Raw genomic sequence first — 19,567 nt, forward strand, 5'->3', positions numbered from 1 at the left:
GTATATTAAGGTTATTATTTGCCAAGAATTTGCCAAGTTATGGGATGTAAGAACACTATAACTGAACAAATCCCTGTGTGAGGTTGAGAAATCTAAATCCATACCTATGAATCATGAATTTGTTTAAATGTTAAAGAGGCCACGAAGACGCCATCAAAAGCATAAATAAAATAACTGTAAAGCAAGATGGCGTGATGTGAGGCTGAAAACCAAAGTTGTAAACTGCTGTATCTACACCTTTGGGCACTCTAGGGCAGTTTGAGGCCCGGGAATGTGTGTAACAAAAGCCTAACTTCAAAAAGAGTCAGTAGGACAGTTTTATGGTTCATAAACCTTTCTAGAAATGTTTTGTCTTTTAGGCTCTTTGAGCCCATTCCCAGTCAAAACTGGATGGTTGAATAAATGCAGTAAACTCCTGTCATACGTGCACAGGGAGGTGTGGAAGTGTGATGGGGATGGGTTGGACAGCAGGGCTGTTACCACAGTATGGGGTGGTGGCCGGGTGGAGCTGATAGTAATATAGATTGTTGGTCTTTACTGTGGGTGCTGGTGGAGGGCTGACCTCGCGTAGTTGGCAGCATATCGGAGAGGCCCTGCCACGCCGTCACCATCTCTGGGTTCTTCTGGTCGGCGAAATTCTTCCAGATACGAAGCGCTCCATCATCTGGACGGGGGAAAGAGTTAAGAAACACAGGTGGAAGGTGAGCGCCTTGGAGGGAAGGTGGAGGAAGACTAAACGCTTTAAGGATTCAGAAGTGTGTTCTGAAATGGAGATTTTTGGTGAAAACCTTGAACTCAGACTCTTTAAACATGCAACGCACAGCATGAAAACACCTCAAAAGTATCTTTAAAGGATCTTCCCCTGAAAACATCTTGTGAGTGGAAACAAAACGAGGCTAACCCTAAAAGTCTCCACAGCTCAAACGCTGCCAGGAGCCAAACATAAAACAAGTCCACGCACCCGTACGAAGAAGCCATTACGACCTATAAAAGGCTCCGTTTGATTTACGCTCTTTTACTTGTACTTTTTTTAACGCTGTCTCTTTCTAACTAATATCCTGCCCTGGAATCCGTCAGAGCATGACCGATGGAGAAAAGCTGCATAAGTGCACATTACATTTTGATGAGATGGAATTTAAATGTATGAATTTCTGAGCCTTTCATCGGTATGATGTGTGCAGTAAAACGCAGCATTAACTCTTAGTTTAGACCCGACCAAACGAATGGGCTTTAATGCAGAGTTGTTTTCTGCAGAACCGAACGTTATGAAGATAAAGCCGTGGATGATAATTAGTTTGTTCTGTTTGTGGGGGGGAAGAATCAAGTGTTTACAGGTTGTTTTGCAGCTTGTTGTGTGCTGCTGCAGGCAAAGATTTGACCTGAACCTGAAGCTTTTTCGTGCATTCAAACCTGTTGCTGTGAGAAGTAATGAACAGTCGTGTCCATTCAGGTATTCCATGGACGTGATGCGAGTGTAACGAGGGTTTCCGTTGTAGAAGTAGTCTAACCTCTCGCCCTTCTCCCAGTCCCAGAAACTGTAAAAGACAAACAATCCTGTTCAGAAATCAGTAAACAGCTACAGGTTATTAAAGGTGATTTTTAATGCAGTGTTGTGTACCAGATGCTGTCCTTGTCGGCCACAGCGATGCAGGTGTTGAACGGGTGGAACTTCACAACAGATGGTACTCCAGGGTTGCGGTTGATAAATATTTGATCATCCAGACGGGAAATGCCTGCAATAGACGGGACAAATCCAGAAGTGAACAGCTGCAAAAAAAAAAGGGGGAATTTCTCAAAACTGGGAGGTCACGTGTTTGATTCCTGGACGGGTGGTAAGTGCCTCTTTCTGCACTTTCTCTCTGCTGCAGCCAGAAGTCCAAAAGCTGGACGAGTAAATCATTTCCGAGGTTGTCTAAAAGCCCCGGTGTTGGTACCAGATGTGCTCGGGTTGCCAGATGTGCCACTCGTAAAAAACTTTTTTTTCAGTACAAAATGTATTTGGAAACTGAGCTAATCATGTCAGCATTTCTATAAAAGTCACAAAAAAAACAGCTAAGAAAACATAAAGTAGTGGGTTTACTATTTACATTTTATGAATGAAGTATTTTTTACCAATATGAGGTTATTTAATAGAAACTCCAAATTTATTACAAACTACATTTCATAAGAAATAGATGAGTTCGGGGTGAAGTCCCTTTTCGAAAGATAATGCTGGATTTCTTTGTAAAAGCCGTCCATGTTTCCTACGAAGAGCCGCGAAAACGACTTCAATAGGTTGTTTTTTTTACTACTTCAGTAAGTTGTCCGGACCAATCACATTCCCTTACGTCACCGTGCCAACGTCCAGCCAATCATAGACTGTGATGTCACCAACAGGCGCAGGGCCCCGAGCAGATCTGGTACCTCCACACACTGCTTCCATAGCAGCGATGCTACATCGTCCCTAAATGTGAGTACATGCATGAGGGATTTGACCCATAAACAGACCCGTTTCATGTTCTGTCTGCACTGTGTTTTGTGAGCCTTTTGGTTCTCAGACTGGATGATAGTAAAAGGTTTTAAAATGACTTTTCTATGCTTAAACTCTTGCCAGAAAGCTTGGGAACGATGTTATTGTGGTTTAATACCAATTTGTTCAGTTAAAAGAGGAGTTAATGTTGGGATTGCACCTGTGGTTTTGATTAAAGTTCATCTTTCCCCAGATCAACTACATTCTTAACCTTTTGTATTGTTCGAGTTATTAAAACAGAAGAACTACAACCGAAGATCAAAGTTCAACATTAACCTGAGAGCTGCTGTGAAGGCGATTTATCTTCAAATCACGGCCAATTGCACGTTTAAAAACATAGAAACCGATGGCAGACGTCACGTCCCATTGATAAAAAGCCTTTGAATAATAATCCAGGCGATTTATACAAATAATCAACGGCCGAACTGTCCAGTCTGTCTATACAATGTGCAAAGCAGAAGTATGATAGTACAGGCTAAAACAGCCGGAGTCCTGAGTTTATGAAAAGTTAGAAAGTTGCTAACTGAAACTGTTGGGAACCGCTCGAAGTGTCAGGAGTGAACATTTGTCTGGTTAACATGTGTGTGAAACTAGGTCAGAATAATGAACCGCTTCCATTCAGCGATGTGTTCTTATCAGCTTCAGGACAACAAGAAAAAGCTTTTTAATCACGCACGAGACAGCGTGGGCAGTTTGTGAAGCACAGAACAGACGTGATGCCGTGGAGCTGCAGAGTAAGAGGTGAGGAACACGGAATAGTTCACTCAAAAACTGAAATATCTGTGTTGCAAGGCGTGGTTCCTGCCTGCTCCGCATTAAAGATCCTCCCCGACGCCGTGCATCACGGCTACAAGCAGCGGTGCTCCGAGGTGGGGAGATGAAACACCTGCTTTTAAATAAAAGTAAGAGTGCAGGCGCTTCGTCGCACTGTACGTTGTCACGGCAACAGCACATGCAAGTTCGCCGGCTCAATCCTAAGACCACCGCACACAGGGCGAAGAATGAATTCATCATCTTTTGTTTGGGCAGTTTGACGGGAACCAGGGCAACTTGAGCTCGGTTCTGTGACTGCGGGCTGAGGCGTGCACGTCAGATCTGACGCGTGCACGTCAGATCTGACGCGTGCACGTCAGATCTGACGCATGCACGTCAGATCTGAGAGACTATTCATCACTTTTTCCTTCTCTTATCTCCAGCTTCACCGCCTCCTCCTCGACTCCTCGGCCCCAAGTCTTCCTCCTCCTCGTCTCGTCTCTCTGGAGGGAGCAGACTGAATGAGGGCAACCCTTCCAGCTCTTTCAGAAAACTGCGAGGGGAATTCGATGATTGAGCGGGCAGTTAAAAGAGAGCAAGGCTGGGCTCTGACGCCAATCGCCTCGTGACTCTGTGAGTGCGTGGAAGGGGCTGCCAATGACGTCGGCTTTGTTATTTATTCTGTTTGAGAAAGCTCGAACTTCACTTGGGGATTCTGGGTGCATGCAGCTACTCGGGCTCTTTAATGATTGTGAGCATGAATGTGTGTGTATGAGAGAAATCCTTTCACTCAGAGAGCAGGATTTTCCAGCTGTGGACTGATTTCAATCAGTTCTCTTATTCTCATCACTGTGAATCATCTGCACGCTCACTCACATGCTGCCTATGAAGCTGCACCCGGAAGATTTGGTGCGATTGGATCTTCTTTTTAAGGAAAAATCTGACTTTCAACACTCATTTCTTTGTGCATAGTGTGAGGAAAACCGCTCCATAAGACCTGTTGCCACTGATTTTCAGTCCACTTCTTGTGTCATTTGGCACAGCTCAGCCTTTTCTCCCTGTTTCCCTTCCTTAAGAACGGCTTCTTGACAGCCACCCTTCCATGGAGACCATTTCTGATGAGGCTTGGGCCAACAGTAGATGGATCAGCTGAAGGTCCAGATGCATCTCTCAGGTCCTGTCAGGTCACAGCTGGATTTTTTCCTCTTTCTTAAGGACATCACTTTCAGATCCTGTTCATCTGCTGTAGATAGTTTTTTAGGCCTGACACTTCTTCTTTTGTCCTCCACTTGTCCAGTTTCCTCAAATGTTTTAAGGACACACTGCACACCATGCTGAGATATGCCAAGTTTTCAGCTAATAGCTCTTTGGGAATCACCTTGTTGCTGCAGAAATCCTATTTTCTGTCTGTCAAACTGTGTTTTCTTTGCTGTTTTTCATAGATGCAACTAAAGAAATGGGAACAAATGATGTGTCTTTGTGACAAAGTGCCTAAAGATCCAGTTTAAAATGGCTTCTTTGCTAAGTTTTCTGTTATGTGTCGACACAACACTGGTTCATCCCTTGAGTTTGGAGCCTTTTTTCTGCCTGAATGATTCATAGGTCAGAGTTAATTGGCCTAAACAATCAAACAAACACATTTCCAGACCTTGTATTTGACCATTTTCAGAGGAATGAGTGAAAAAGCAGAAAATGTCCAAAGAAAACCTTTGAAAGACCTTCAGAAAGCCTGAAAAACTATTGCTCAAGACCTCTTTAAAAGATTAAAAGACAGTCTGGCTGCTTGGAATGGAAGCAGAAAGCATGAGGCTCAACGATTTTGAGCCGTCGGTGCAGAAGAGGCGGGAACACGGGGAGAAAATCGTCTTCAGCGTTGAAAGTTTAATTCAAAGCTCTTTAAATACACTGAGAATAAAGTTTCGGTGTAGAAAAGTCTTGTTTTTCCACCTGTTTTTTGAGTAGAAGCAGCTGTGTATCTGCGGTACATTTCCACCACTGTGGCAGGAGCTGAGGCCGAGGTAAACAGAACAACAGAACAACAGAACCTGGCTCCCCGAACGCCTCTGTGACGCTTGTGTTTTTTAGCTCAGTTTCATCCTGTTTTTCTGACTATATTATTTCTGAGAAATTGATGCTCTGTGCCCATGAGAATCACAGCGGGCTGTTGTTTGGACAGTTTGGATTCCATCCATTTACAACCCTTATTAAGGCCCAGTGAACATTCAATTAAACATGCATCTGGCAGAAACCCAGCGCTGCTTTGATCTGACCAAAGAGCTTGAGTATGAAATGGGCTCCATTGATAAACTTCTGTAAGATGTGAGGTTAGTTATATCAAGAAAACTTCTGGGAGGACATTTTGATATTCGGTTTAATCGAACTTCTCTGAGTGAAAACGTGTTAATTAAAAAGAGAGAGCGCATGTTGCACTGACCTCTTTGTGTGATGCTGCAACTCTGCCTTCTCACACGAGTGTTTCTCAGGAACCTCCACTGCCGCTCCATCCTCACCTGACTCTCCAGGTCATGCTCCTCTGGGATCTGTGTGAAAGGGGGAAGATGTTAAAAACCTCATTTAAGCATCAGAACTGAACATTAGATTAAAACTCAATGCTTGGAATGAGTGCCCCAAAGAACAACACTCCCTGCTTTACAGGAAGAGTCAGAACTCTGGGTAATTAGTTTATCAATGGGACAAAAACACCAACAAGCACAGCATATTTCTTGGCTCCAAACAGCTCCACATTCAGCATCTTTCGCTTTGAAACAAACACATTTTCTAAGGGAAACAGGCAGAAAAGGCTGAGCTATGCCAAACGACACAAGAAGTGGACTGAAAATGGATGAATCCTCCCCAGAGCCAATAGGTCAAGTTATCAGGTCCACTATAAGGACACCTAATCACATCTTCAGGACCATTTGAAAAGCACAAACTTTACTGAGTCCACGTAAGAAAACAGCCTGCAGTAAATATACAGTTTAACATAAAGCAGATGTGCAGGAAGTCGGCTGATATACATCTGTATGCGAGTCGTTAACCTTCCCGTTGTGTCCCCACTCTGTGTGTGTTGCTTTGAAGGAAACACGTTTCAGCACCTCAGACTGTCAATACTTAATAAATATGTTTAACTATGTGGAGAATGGGTTTGTGTGAGCTGGAGTCAGGTCCAGCTATGATTTACGTACGCTGCCTTTGAAGGGTTTATGGATGCTGACTGTGAGAGAAGGCAGCTTAAGAGGTAAGACTCCGGCGTATTCCCACAGCTGACCGAGATAAGAGCCGGATGATACCGTTGTTTCAGGGTCAGCTGCTAATGCTGCTAATTCTCTATAAAGTTCTGCATGCTGTGGATATGCAGTAAAATCACGGCATGGACGTTCAAACGTGTGACGATAACCAACTCCGACCCACTGAGGCAGATCTGTAAGTCCTTTGCTTGTCATCCTGGGGCTGAAGACGCCATCATCTACCCGTTTCAACAAGCCCACCCTCATCTAGACTTCATTTCTTCAGTGGTTTTAACACAACTCAGCCTCTGCTGGTGCGTAAGAATCCAGCCGGATTTCTGAGCAGCTCACAAACAGACCGCAGGTTGTGAGGCTGAAGGACTGTGTATCAGAGAAGGTGGTCGTCAGCACAGGAACCCCGCTTTGTGCACCTCAGAGTCCTCTCCAGAAGCACTCAGATGACTCTGCAGTTGCATCAGCGATGGATAAGAGTCCAGTGAACTGATGGTGTGGAAACAATCCCCTCAGTGTTAGTGTGAAGGATCTTTGTTTGCATGTTACTGAATATTTTGGTTGCCCCAGTATTGCCAAAAGAAGCACACCTGTAGGTCAAATTAACAAGAAACTGCAGGAAATTAAATGCACAACATCTTATAAGAGCTTCAGTGTTTAAAAAGTATCTTTGATAAGAGGAGGAGTAAAATATGTGGAGCTTGAACCCCCATCTCCAGGATAACAGCCTCATGTTTGAGTTCTGCCTTTAAATACGAGCCGTGTTGTTTAAATCGTTGATGTATGACGTCTCCATCAGGCCTGTTTAAACATTTTAACACGCAACAGTGGAATCAGCGCCTCCAAATCCGAGACCATGGTCCTCAGCCGGAAAAGGGTGGATGGATGGATGGATGTAACAGTGGAAAAGCAACCTGGATCTCAGGTTTTCAGACTCTGAACTGGCAGGAACACCTGGTTCACATGCAGCTTTTTCGCGTTACGATTCCCTTTTGATTGACAGAAAGGGTCACATCCGAACGCACTCATCGCCATCTGTCGGCCTCGTCTCCTTCATGAAAGCGGAGGCGTGGACACACAGAGGCCAACAGAGGTCAGAGGTCACACTTCGTCACGTGCCGCTGACACAGCGATAACCTGAACTCTCACACAGATTTCGTGGCAGCTCTTGAATTTTTTGCCAACACAAAGTTTAGATTCGCGCCGGCCTCCATTTCCTCTGCCTCCTCATCCAATCATCGCTCTGCTTTTCATCTTCTGTCTTCTTTTCATCCTTTTCCTCACGCCGCCTTTCAACACCTCTGTTTTTCCTCCTCACCCACCTCTATCGGCCCCTCCGTGTCGGCTCTTCTTTTCATATATTTCACTTTCATCATCTCCAGCTTCTACTTTGTACGCGTTCTCCTTCACACAAACATCTTGTTGTAAATATTTCATTGGACTAAAATCTTCCTTTTGCTTCGCGCTCTGTCACTCTGTCATAAACACATGAATTTCTAAAACCAGATTTGCCTTCCACTTTCAAAACTTTTAGGTTTTCTCCTCCGTTTCAACCTCAAACTTTACTCTTTCTCATAATTTTGAGACAACTGATCAGAGAACCAATCTTGTGAGTCGTGGTCCATGGATTAGAGTTAAACTCCAACTATGAGGAAAGAAACTGTAAAAACTCTACCTGCAATCTATAAAACTTTGAATATATGTGTGTTATTAACGCTGTATCAATTATTCATTCTTTTAATACAATGATCAAGACCAGTTTATATCCCCATGGATCAAGTCTGACTTTTAGAAAGTCACACAAACTGGCTCATCCATGTCTTTATGGACCTTGCTTTGTGCTCTGGTGCAGAGTCATGTTGGAGCAGGAAGGGTCCATCCCCAAACTGTTTCCACAGAGTTGGGAGCATGAAATGGTCCAAAATCTCTTGGTATCTTGAAGCATTCAGAGTTCCTTTCACTGGAACTAAGGGGCCAAGCCCAGCTCCTGAAGAACAACCCCACACCATAATCCCCCCTCCACCAAACTTTACACTTGGCACAATGCAGTCAGACAAGCACCGTTCCCATGGCAACCGCCAAACCCAGACTCCTCCATCACCTTGTCAGATGGAGAAGCGTGATTGGTCACTCCAGAGAACGCATCTCCACTGCTCTGGAGTCCAGTGGTGGCGTGCTTTACAACACTGCATCCGGCGCTTTGTGTTGCACTTGGTGATGTATGGCTTGGATGCAGTTACCATGGAAACCCATTCCATAAAAGCTTTCTACGCACTGTTCTGGAGTTGATCTGAAGGCCACGTGAAGTTAGGAGGTCTGTAGCGATTGACTCTGCAGAAAGTTGGCGACCTGTGCGAACTATGCACCTCAGCATCCGCTGACCCCGCTCTTTTTTTCTGTGGAACGGTTACTTTACGGCTCTGGTCACATTTAGATGGAGTCCCACAGGGATTCGTTCTCGGGCCACTCCTATTCAATCTGCACATGCAACCCCTTATTATGGGTGCCAATGCCAAAGGCATCAAGGCACACATATTCCTATTGTGCATAATTACTATTCTCCCGTTTCTGTCATGAATTCGGGTCCCGCACAGTTGGTCCGACCGACACAAAAATCATATCTCTGCATGTCCTCCAATCAGGAATAGTGTGCTATGACTCTGGGAAAAACCGGGAATTAAGGCCCATAGCAAATGTATTGATATTCATATCTAATGGGACAAAAATAGCCTAATTTTGAACAGGAAGGCTTTTTCACAGCTACGTTATACGTGTCACACTGTCATAAATAAAACATTTCACAGGTTTATCTCAGGGGGGGAATTTTGTTGAGTCCTTCTCACTAAAACAAACTGCATCACCATAGCAACCTGTCATTCAACTGGACCTCATAGCAACCTAATACACATACACTCAGCATCACATCCTCTATCTCCCTATGTCTACCTGAGAGGTACCTGGCCCACCCATAGCAGCAGGCCTCTCTGCAGGCTGAAGCTCCATTGGCAGAAAGTTTCTAGTTTAAAAGCACAAGTCGGCTGATAATTGCTATGCAGGTAGCATCCAGACCGATCTCGTGTTCAAACTGAACAGCTACAACCTATAAAAAGTCTGAGCAAGCTACAAAACTTCATTTAACTAAATAAAGACGAAACTGAAATAATGTTTTTTGACAATAAAGATGAAAGGCTGAAACTCAGCTTCATTGTGAGGCAGCAGCAACGAATACTGATAAATAACTTCATTATTGACGAGGATTTAAATTTAAACATCTGGCATTTCACACAGTCAACGACTGAACTGTTCCTCTCCTCGTTGGTACTTCAGATGTTCACACACAGCTGAGAGATGAGGAAAAACGTCTGAGATGGATGAGTTTCCAGTTAAAAGTAGAACTGAATCTGAGGCCTTTCACATTGTCTGAGTCAATCTGTGCGGGAACAATTTTAAGGACACTGAACACAAGCCTGGAAAATGCCTCAGATGTGCAGGGACCGGTCAGCTAATGGTGCCCCGAGTGAAATGGTGAAATGGCTTTTAGTCATTAAGCTGCCCTCTGCTGGAATCGCCTCCCTCTGGGACTGGATTTGCTCCAACTAACCACTTCAAAGACGAAGACGACGACTGCTCTTTTTTCCTGCTGCTTTTAAAGTCCCACTTTAACACTAATTAATCCTCTAAAAACTCAAAAACCTCAGTTTTCCCATAAATAGCTCTTTTAGAACATTTTGCAATGAGATAAAAAAAAACAACTTAAAATAAACCCTTTTCTTCATTAAGTGAATGTAAATCAATAGATTTGATCATGTGACTTGGCAGCAGATGACGTCTGTTAGCACTTCGTACCGTGAAGCATTTCGCTAGCACTAAAGGTTGAAACTAAAGGGCGATTCTTAAGAAGAGGAAGCTAAATTATAAAAGGTTTATACGAGCAAAAATATCAGAATAGAAATGTAAATGTTTTCTACTGCCTACAGTTTTAGAAACGCACTTCTTGGTGGGCTCATGGCTCACTTTCCTCACTTGAAGGCTAAAAGCCGGAGCTCCTCGCTCAGCCTTGTTTTCCCTGGTGATCGTGCTAAAATAATCCCAACCCTGCAAACTGTCAGGACTGGTTCTTCCTATATTTTACTTAGATTCTATGGACTTTCTGAGACTGTAGCTGAGACTTAAAGCAGAAATCCTCAGCCTGTTTGTGACGTGTTTTTAAGGACATGTTAGCAATGTGAGAAGCTACATTTTTTAGCAAAGCAGGACTTTAATTAGTATGTCGCTTTTACTTTCAACTACCACAGAACAGATAGAGGATACAGAGTATTGAGGAATAAATAAAAATGCTTCCGCTTTCATAAACACAATTTAAATGCACGTTGTAGTGGATGTTTTCTCTCATTTTAGCATCTTTATGCTCTTCTTCTTCTCTTCAGCTTTATGTAAAACACTTTCAACTGGATTTTGTGGTCATAAAATAAAAGGAAAGTTTAGTCTATTATAATAAAATCGGATATTGGCATAACGTTACAACATTAATCTCCAACAGCTTGGCAAAATAACTTCTGCTAATTCTACATTTCACTCGTGTGGATGTAAGATGAAGGAGCTCAGCCATCTTTCATTAAGAGCAGGTACTTTTTCTCACAGTGATGGGTTTCCTCCATTTTTAATTCTAAAATTAATTTGATAACAGCATTTGTGTACTTGGCTGGCTCATTGAGTCTCTAAAGCACCGCAGAATGTAAAATAATTAGGGCTGTGACTTTAACGTGTTAATTACGATTAATTAATTATTTTTTTAAATGGATGGATGGATGGAAGCGTTGATAAGAGCACAGTTGGTTAAGTACCACCTTGAAAATAAACAATGTTTTCTTGCTAAAGCTTCTGTATTCAGTCATTATTCAATGATATACTAAAATCCAAGTGAAAAAAAATGCTTCTCACTGTTCTCAGTTCAAATATTTATATGCGATTAAAATGCGATTAATTTTGATTAATTAACTAAAAAAACTCTAATTAATTAATTAATTAGATAAAAAAATTTAATCGAGTCCCAGCCCTAAAAATGAACAAACATCTATGATGACATCCAACTTGGAGACCGTAAAACAAGCGGTTAAAAGTGACATTAGTAACCAGCTTTATTTGGGTTGATATCTGACTCTTAGTGGAGTGGAGGTAAAAAGGAGTGAGACGGCTACCTTCATGACAGGCTGAGCGAAATACTTGGCGCTCCAATCACACAGGCCGGTCTGCAGGGCCGCACTGATGTAGTTCCTGTGACCGCCCGGCTCGTCGCCGTCCTCTCCCGCCTGAAAACAAACAAACAAACCGAACAATCTGAGTTTTTTGCCGTCTGATGCTTATTTTCCCAGCAGGAAACGACTCCTTTACCTGCTCCGGCCCCTTGTCGAACATCTTGCGGGTTCGGGGGAACTGGTGCGAGTGCGGCGCCTGTCCTCCCAGCGTCGGCGTGTAGGGAGGCCGCGTGGACGGCTGCTCTCTCGCCGGGGGTTTGGGGACGTCGTTGGTCAGGCTGGAGCTGCTGGTGCTGGGCATGGGTGGAGAGCCACTGCAGAGAGGGCAGAGAAATCAACGTAAAGAGAATCAAGACAAACCTTTTACCTGAAAACATTTATACATATTAGTCCCATTTTTTTGATAAGACGCAGTGTGTTACAATAACTGGGAAAATATTCCACTGCTGAGGACGATGTGGACAAAATTCAGATGATAAACAGCAGGAAGTGAATTAAAAGACTTAAAAATCTGCAGATTTTAAAGAGCTGCAGAATGCAAAGAGCTGGGGAGATATATCATCATTCAATCAATTAGTTCAGCTGCAGGCACAGTTAAGTCCAGCTGAAAATGCCCATTCTTGTGTTAGTGTACCTGAAAAGGTGGGCAGTTAGGTGATGTCAGACGCTGAGGACTGTTCTAATACAGCTGAAATCACTGCACAGACGTCTTTAAGTTACTGTAATGCCTATTTTGTCAGAAGATGTTGCGGTTATTAAAAAATCTGGATTTTATCAGAGCAAAGCGACAGTCTGGAAATGCTTTAAATGGCCTAAAGGGTTGAAGCCTGAATGAGCTAATTTACCATAACTAAACAGCTCTTTAATCTAGAATCCATAAAAGATGCTGCTCAAAGCTTTAATTACTCTAAATCTGCACTGAAATGTACTGTTCCATTCGCTCTTGTATCATAACATAAAAGCTTCTTTTGCCTCTTATGTTTGTTTCCCCGTCCTGATGAAGCACCGAGCGGCTGAGTCAGCTGCATACGTTTGCTTTAATGTGTCGCTTGTGCATGGTGGCCTTCCTGTGCGTGAGAGAGGTTTCCTCACCCCGCCTGGTGGATGTGTGTCCCTTTGCTGGTGGGGCTGGCCGGGGCCGACTGGGTCAGCGATCCCGAGTCCAGGATCCTTTGAGGTCTGGCGTTCATCGTGGCCTGTGGAAAAACCGAGTTACCTTCACTGTTTCTTTGCATTTTCCTTCCCAGTTAAAAAGCAGACCCAAGTTTCCTCATTTTAAAACAATTCCTCAGGCAAATACGTGAAGATTAGAAACAATACCTAAAATCTGGTTACTCCACATAAGAAGTGCAGCACTTTACAAAGTTTGCCTAAATTTCAAGAACTTTATCTCATTAAGTGAAGCAGGTAATAAAACCTCTTCACTGCGAGCTGCCTAATGGCTGCACGGAAGGGAGGGAAACTTAATAAAGACAACAGAGGCAAAGCATCGCTGATGAATTGCAGAGATGTTTACTGAAGCCAGGTGAGGAGAAACCGCACAAGGTAAATCTTGTTAACACAAGCAAACACATTTCTACTGGCTGGAATTGCCTGTGATTTGATTTTTATGCTAATTACAGAATTGTTAAGAGTTTCTTTTGTTTGTATTTGCGTCTAAATGCTGAAACGGAGGCAGAAGAACCTACATGTTTGCATTTCTATGCATTTATGATGGGGACCTATCTAAGTTAGAGGCTTTAGGAGGCAGCGTGGAAATCATCTCTCATCCAAGTACATTTAAAACAACAGCTTAAGCTTATTTCTGTCGTATTGTGGGGTGAGTGCATGGCAATCAGGAGCTGGTGGTTTGTGTGAGGACAGCAGCACGTGCACTGCTGAAGGGAACCTAAAGACGGCTAAAATCACTTATGCAACGTGTTCATGGATTAGTCATCGGTGTTTGATGAGCTCCAACATGTGATGAAAACATTGCACTAATGCAGGAGGCTGCTGACAAGCTTTCCACAGAATCTAACACGCAAAACTTAAACCACTCCGACCAGCTGCTTCAGCCTGCTTTTCCCTCAGTTCCTCCATCGTTTGTTGCCCGGAAAGTGAGTCAACCGAGCAAACAAATGAGTGTAAACCGACTACTGGCAGCGACAGTCGTAAGATACACGGGAGATGGAGGCAAAAAGTTAAAGGGTGAACTCAGTGTTTCACTGCTTCTGCATCCAAGATCCAGAGGATTTGTTTTTATGTAAATTAAAGGAGTAAAAAGCATCTCCTGCCACGGCTCGTTCCCTCATCAAGTACACAAACAGCAGAAAAAGAAACATGTGGGAGAGTAAAGCACAGCCAAAGACCATTAAGATATTAAAGGCCTTTGTTCAGTGATGTTTAGGTTAATTAAAGCTCATTCGGAGGCGAGAGGCTCATTTCTTCTGCTACTTTACAGCCCATTCATCTGTTTATGGTCAAAAGGCTGAACACCCCAGAATAAAAGGATTAAAAACAACAACAACAACAACAAAAATCTCCATGACTTTCACCCAAGTATGATGCTGCATGAGAGGGCTTTAAAAGAGGCATTTAATGCCTTCATCATCTAAGAAGCAAGTACATTTTAATTAGCTGCCGACCTTGTTCACTTTGTTTCAAATCAATAGCATCTGACATTCAAACTCCTAATTAAAAGAGCTGAACTCCCTGTTAGGCTGATGTTAACACTTGTGAACTTTGATGAATACTCTTTGATAAATCTGTCTCTGCTCAGCTCTTTGCAGCAGAGAAACAAATGAATTTTCTGTCTACGATGAGTCATTAACTTTAAGAAAGGAGACGTCTCTTTCTAAAAGGTACATCTCAGTCTGCCGCCGCAGTGGAACACGTGGAACCACCGTCATGTGGTCAATTCTTCAACTTTCTGTACCACAAAACAGACGGCAGGATGCTCACAGCCAACTCTGCTCTGATTGGTCGGCTCCGGAGGCCTGAACAGGCACCACCCATCACAACAGAGACCACATTTAGCCTGTTTTCTCTTCTTTGCACTGGATCCCAGACTATTTAAGAACTGATTTTAAGATATTAGACGTTGATTTTAACTCTGGTTTTGACATATTTAACTTTGCACACTTCCAAAACTCTGGTTTTATGGAGACTTTAATCCCAGCAGGACTAGCCTGATGATTGAATCAGCTGCGAGAGGCAAAATGAATCAACATGGTGGCAGATCCAAGTCCAGATCACCTCAAATGAGTCACAGTAAGTTTCTGCTGACGCAAACTCAAATCTAAAATAATCAAGCTAATCAAAAGCTGGAAAAACTCTGAATCAAGTTGCATGTCCAGGCCTCTTAAAAGATTTACAATCAATCAGACAGGGTCGAGGATCAAAGACGAGTTGAATGAGAAGCTGAGACGGTCGAGCAACGAGTCACGACAGCAGAGACTCACTCAAATCTCTTATCAATTAAAACAAGTTGAACTCAAATGGCCTTTGGAGTAAATAACAAGCGATCTGGGAAACTTTCACGTCTGAGAGTGAGTGCTGACCGTTAGAATTAACACAACCCTGGAATATTATCCATTAAAAGGTGTCTGCAGTAACTTCCTTATTAAATAACCATGCAGTGTGGCAGTGGAGTGGGCTGGACATCAATGTCTTTGCTGTTCATGGATTTTGTCTGCTGAGAACTTTGGGGCTCAGGGTTTCAGATTTCATCCAGCAAATCCTCCTTTTTAATCAATAAACAGACTGAGCTGCTCACTGATGGCATTGTGTTGTGAATCATAACCTCGGCTCAGAGGCTCCAGGTGGATGAGGGGACAGCTGTGTCTTACAGGCATACACTCATCCTCAGGTTTGTGTGGTTGGTGGACTACAGCAGTTATTATAGCTCCAAAAGTTACAGCAGCCTCTTTGCTCCGCTCCGCTCTGCTCTGCTGTGCTGTGCTGTGCCAAGCCTGAGGGAGTCATTGGCCCTTAATTGCATTTGCACAAAAGTAATGGCCTTTTGGAGGAAGCAAATGCCAGTGGGGGAAAAAAGGGGGTGCATGTCCTGGAAACTGGTCTTTTCACTGTGTAACTGTGAAAAAGAAATGATGGTAAATACAGACACACACAGCCTAAAAACACCCCCATAAAACTAGACTAGAGGACATGGGACTCTCAGTTCAGAATTACAGGGATAATAAAAACAGATAAAATCCTGGACGACTGTAAGAAACCTTGACAGAGAAAACGCTGATTAAAGGGGAACTCCGGTATTTTTAAACCTGGACCTTATGTCTGGCATGAAATACGTTCATCTGCTCACCGAGAACAGTTTGGTGAAAGTCGGCGTCCTTCGGAAGATATTTAGATAACTGGAGATCCATATAAGGGAGTGAACGGGGCTTAGAGGATGCAGCCTCTAAATAAGGCATTATCTGTCTTTATTTCACCAATACTTTAAGAAGAATGAATGAATGAACGTGTGCTATAGCTCTGTTAGCTCATAGCTGCTGTTATGTGGCTACTTGCAGCTATAGGAGAGCTAACGGAGGGATTTCTACACAGGCACTCTACTGGGCCCACTTCATCCACACGCCCCCCTGCAGCACAGTTTATTCACTCCGTGCTCTGTGACAGTCGGCTAACTTCACACAGAGTTTGCTGCTGATAGTTTTGTGCAACATGGCAGGATATTTATCAGATTTTGACGACGTGAACGACGACTTTGAGTAAGATGGACGTTCTTACCGGAGTGAATGAGCTGTGCTGCAGCGGTGCAGAAATAAGGTTTAGGTTTAAAAATACCGGAGTTCCCCTTTAACAACTCGTTCTTTATATCCGAGTATCATGATGATGAGAAATGCTGAGAAACATGACATGAGTGACTCGAACTGCTCGAACTAAACAAACCTTGTACGCGATGCTGTTGAGGACCTTCATGGCCAGATCAGACACTTCAGGGAAAGGGTCTGCGGCCAGATGTAGCAGCACCCTCCAGATCTGAGTGTAAACACTGTTGAAGGACACACCTGGAAATGAAACGAGGAATGAGTAAAAATTCAGGCAAAGCTGAACAAATAATTAACATACAGCTTAAGGTTCAAAAACCCTCATCCAGCCCTCTTTTCTTCATATTTTTGCCCGATTTTCTTATAATATTTTAACGTGTTCTTGAGCAACAGTTCTCCAGGCTTTGTTTTCTTTGGACGTTGGCTGCTTTTTCACTTATTTTCAGTCCATTTCTTGTGGTTTTAGTTTGTTAATCCACTTAACCTCTGACCTATGAATCATTTAAGCATTAAAAAGGCTCCAAACTCAAGGGATGAACCAGTGTTGTGTCGACACAGAACAGACAACTTAGCAAAGAAGCCATTTTAAACTGGATCTTTAGGCACTTTGTCACAAAGACACATCATTTGTTCCCATTTCTTTAGTTGCATCTATGAAAAACAGCAAAGAAAACACAGTTTGACAGACAGAAAATAGGATTTCTGCAGCAACAAGGTGATTCCCAAAGAGCTATTAGCTGAAAACTTGGCATATCTCAGCATGGTGTGCAGCGTGTCCTTAAAACATTTGAGGAAACTGGACAAGTGGAGGACAAAAGAAGAAGTGTCAGGCCTAAAAAACTATCTACAGCAGATGAACAGGATCTGAAAGTGATGTCCTTAAGAAAGAGGAAAAAATCCAGCTGTGACCTGACAGGACCTGAGAGATGCATCTGGACCTTCAGCTGATCCATCTACTGTTGGCCCAAGCCTCATCAGAAATGGTCTCCATGGAAGGGTGGCTGTCAAGTAGCCGTTCTTAAGGAAGGGAAACAGGGAGAAAAGGCTGAGCTATGCCAAATGACACAAGAAGTGGACTGAAAATCTTATGGAGTCTTATGGAGGGATGAATCCTCCCCAGAGCCCGGACCTCAACATTATTGAAGCAGTGTGGGATCATCTGACAGAGAACGGAACAAAAGGCAGCCCACATCCAAAGAAGAGCTTTGGGATGTCCTTCAAGAAGCCTGGAGAACTATTCCTGAAGACTCCTTAAAGAAATGACAGAAAGCTTGTCTCAGAGGGTTCAGGCTGTGCTGGAGAATAAAGGAGCTCAGACCAGATATTCACTTTTAAAGCTCTTTACATTTAAGTTTGTACATGTCTGCAGCTGTTTCTTGTTCTCATTTAAACAACATTTAAAGAAACGAGGCCCCGTTTTGCAGAGTGGATGCTGACATACACTGAGTTCTCTCTCCTGCTGCAGCTCACTTTGTGTTTCTTCGATAATTTTCTTCAGAGTTACCTCTTGAAATCAGTTTATTCAGAGCCTGAACCTGCCATCTGTGTCCTTTTCTTATAGAAAACTTGCACTATTTTACTTGTTTGAGCATGTTTTCCTTACTCGGACCCTTGCACTTGCTCATTTTTCTCCTTCTAAATGTTCTCCTGTTGCATTTAGTCAATTATCTTCTCACAGTTTCAGTCAACTGTCTCCTGTGTCTCTTTTTATGTCGATTCTCCTCCTCCTTTCCTCCCTCACAGGTATTTCCAACCATGCAGGCAGTCCAGTAAACTCGACCTCTGAGGATGACCGCTGTCATCCCCTCACAACTCTACTCTCTTTTTCCATTTTTTGAAGAGCCCTATAGCTGCAAACCCTGTATGGTACAAAGGAGAATTGTGAATGACTGAAGCCTGAACCCACTTATTACTCAGACTACTCTATAGGGAGCACTTGGAGGGAGGCTCAATAGTCCCATGCTTCAAAGAGGGGAGACCAGAGAGGGCTGATTGAAAGAGGAAGAAGGATGGAGAGCCACAGCTTGGGGAAATGGATATTTAACAAGAAGAAATCTGGCGGCAAGGTGGCAAAAAGGTATGTCAAAGGAGGCAGGAGGAAGAGGAGAGGGAAGGGTTACTTGTGTGCTCTGATATGAGGGAGAAAATGGTCAAAAAGAAGGAGAGAAACGGCAGGAGAGTGAGGGAGAAAGAGTGTAAAGAGGTGATTAGGCTGCAGCTTGAGGGGCAGGATGTGATTAGCGACAGCTAGCTAGCATGCTAGCTGCTGCAGTAAACAGCCTCTTGATAAATGTGAAATACTCTTCCTCTCCCGTTTAAGTGCTGCTCCACATTACGGGTGCGCACAAATCACCACGGCGCTGCCTCCACGTAGCCAACATGGCAGAACGTGGCGGTGAAAATTACTCAGCAGCTGAACACTGCAGCAGCAGACGGTGCAGCAGTGAAACGAATGTGCGGCTGTAAAGATGTTAACCGCTGGCTAAATGAACCACTGCATCACTTTTTCCTTTTATTGCACTTCCAATTCAGGCAGATGACATAAAATACGGCGCATCGGACTGCTGGATAGATGTGCTCCGTGAAACATGTTCAGCAGGGAGGTGAAAGCTGTGCAAAGCAGCAAATCACAGCTCTGATCACATGACTTCAACGAGAGAGCGCCTCAAAAGAAGTGAATTCAGGTCCTTGAGGTTCGCATGTAGGACTTTTAACGAGGGATCAGAGCACACCCAGAGTCATTTGTCATCAGTCTACATGATCTGCTTCTGAAACGGCATTGATTTTTGTGGCTGGCCCTTCGTTATCATGATTGCATAATGTTTCTGTCAAAAACACAAAAATCACCTGGTCTAAAGGATGTAAACTGCTTTGTTGATGCTGTTTAAAAAATATTTCCAAACTGGAAACTCAAGTACTGCATGTATTGGAGAAAAAACCTTTTAATAATCTATCTAAACTTGTACAAGATGTCTTCTGTAACAGGCATGTTAGCTAAATTGGCAGCTAAGTCACGTATCAAACCTAAGAGCCAGAAGCTGT

General features: G+C 43.4%; 1 protein-coding gene across 7 annotated transcripts in view; it reads right to left on the bottom strand.

Moving 5' to 3' along the window:
• The window catches only part of rptor (regulatory associated protein of MTOR, complex 1), a 195,466-nt gene that overhangs the window by 24,203 nt on the left and 151,696 nt on the right, over positions 1 to 19,567 (bottom strand). For 4 of the 7 annotated variants that reach the window (XM_072384159.1, XM_072384158.1, XM_072384157.1 and 1 more), the window contains 8 exons: positions 16,647 to 16,765; positions 12,849 to 12,952; positions 11,893 to 12,070; positions 11,700 to 11,810; positions 5,697 to 5,802; positions 1,619 to 1,733; positions 1,411 to 1,535; positions 563 to 664 (listed from right to left, as the gene is read on the bottom strand). In XM_072384159.1, the coding sequence (XP_072240260.1) occupies positions 563 to 664; positions 1,411 to 1,535; positions 1,619 to 1,733; positions 5,697 to 5,802; positions 11,700 to 11,810; positions 11,893 to 12,070; positions 12,849 to 12,952; positions 16,647 to 16,765 (960 nt within the window). Of the gene's footprint in view, positions 1 to 538; positions 665 to 1,410; positions 1,536 to 1,618; positions 1,734 to 5,696; positions 5,803 to 11,699; positions 11,811 to 11,892; positions 12,071 to 12,848; positions 12,953 to 16,646; positions 16,766 to 19,567 lie in introns of all 7 variants that reach the window. The other 3 variants (XM_072384156.1, XM_072384155.1, XM_072384153.1) reach the window with 1 other exon arrangement.

The sequence above is a fragment of the Leuresthes tenuis genome, unplaced genomic scaffold, assembly GCF_036924035.1.
Source record: "Leuresthes tenuis unplaced genomic scaffold, fLeuTen1.0.hap1 SCAF_4, whole genome shotgun sequence".
Lineage (NCBI taxonomy): Eukaryota > Metazoa > Chordata > Actinopteri > Atheriniformes > Atherinopsidae > Leuresthes > Leuresthes tenuis.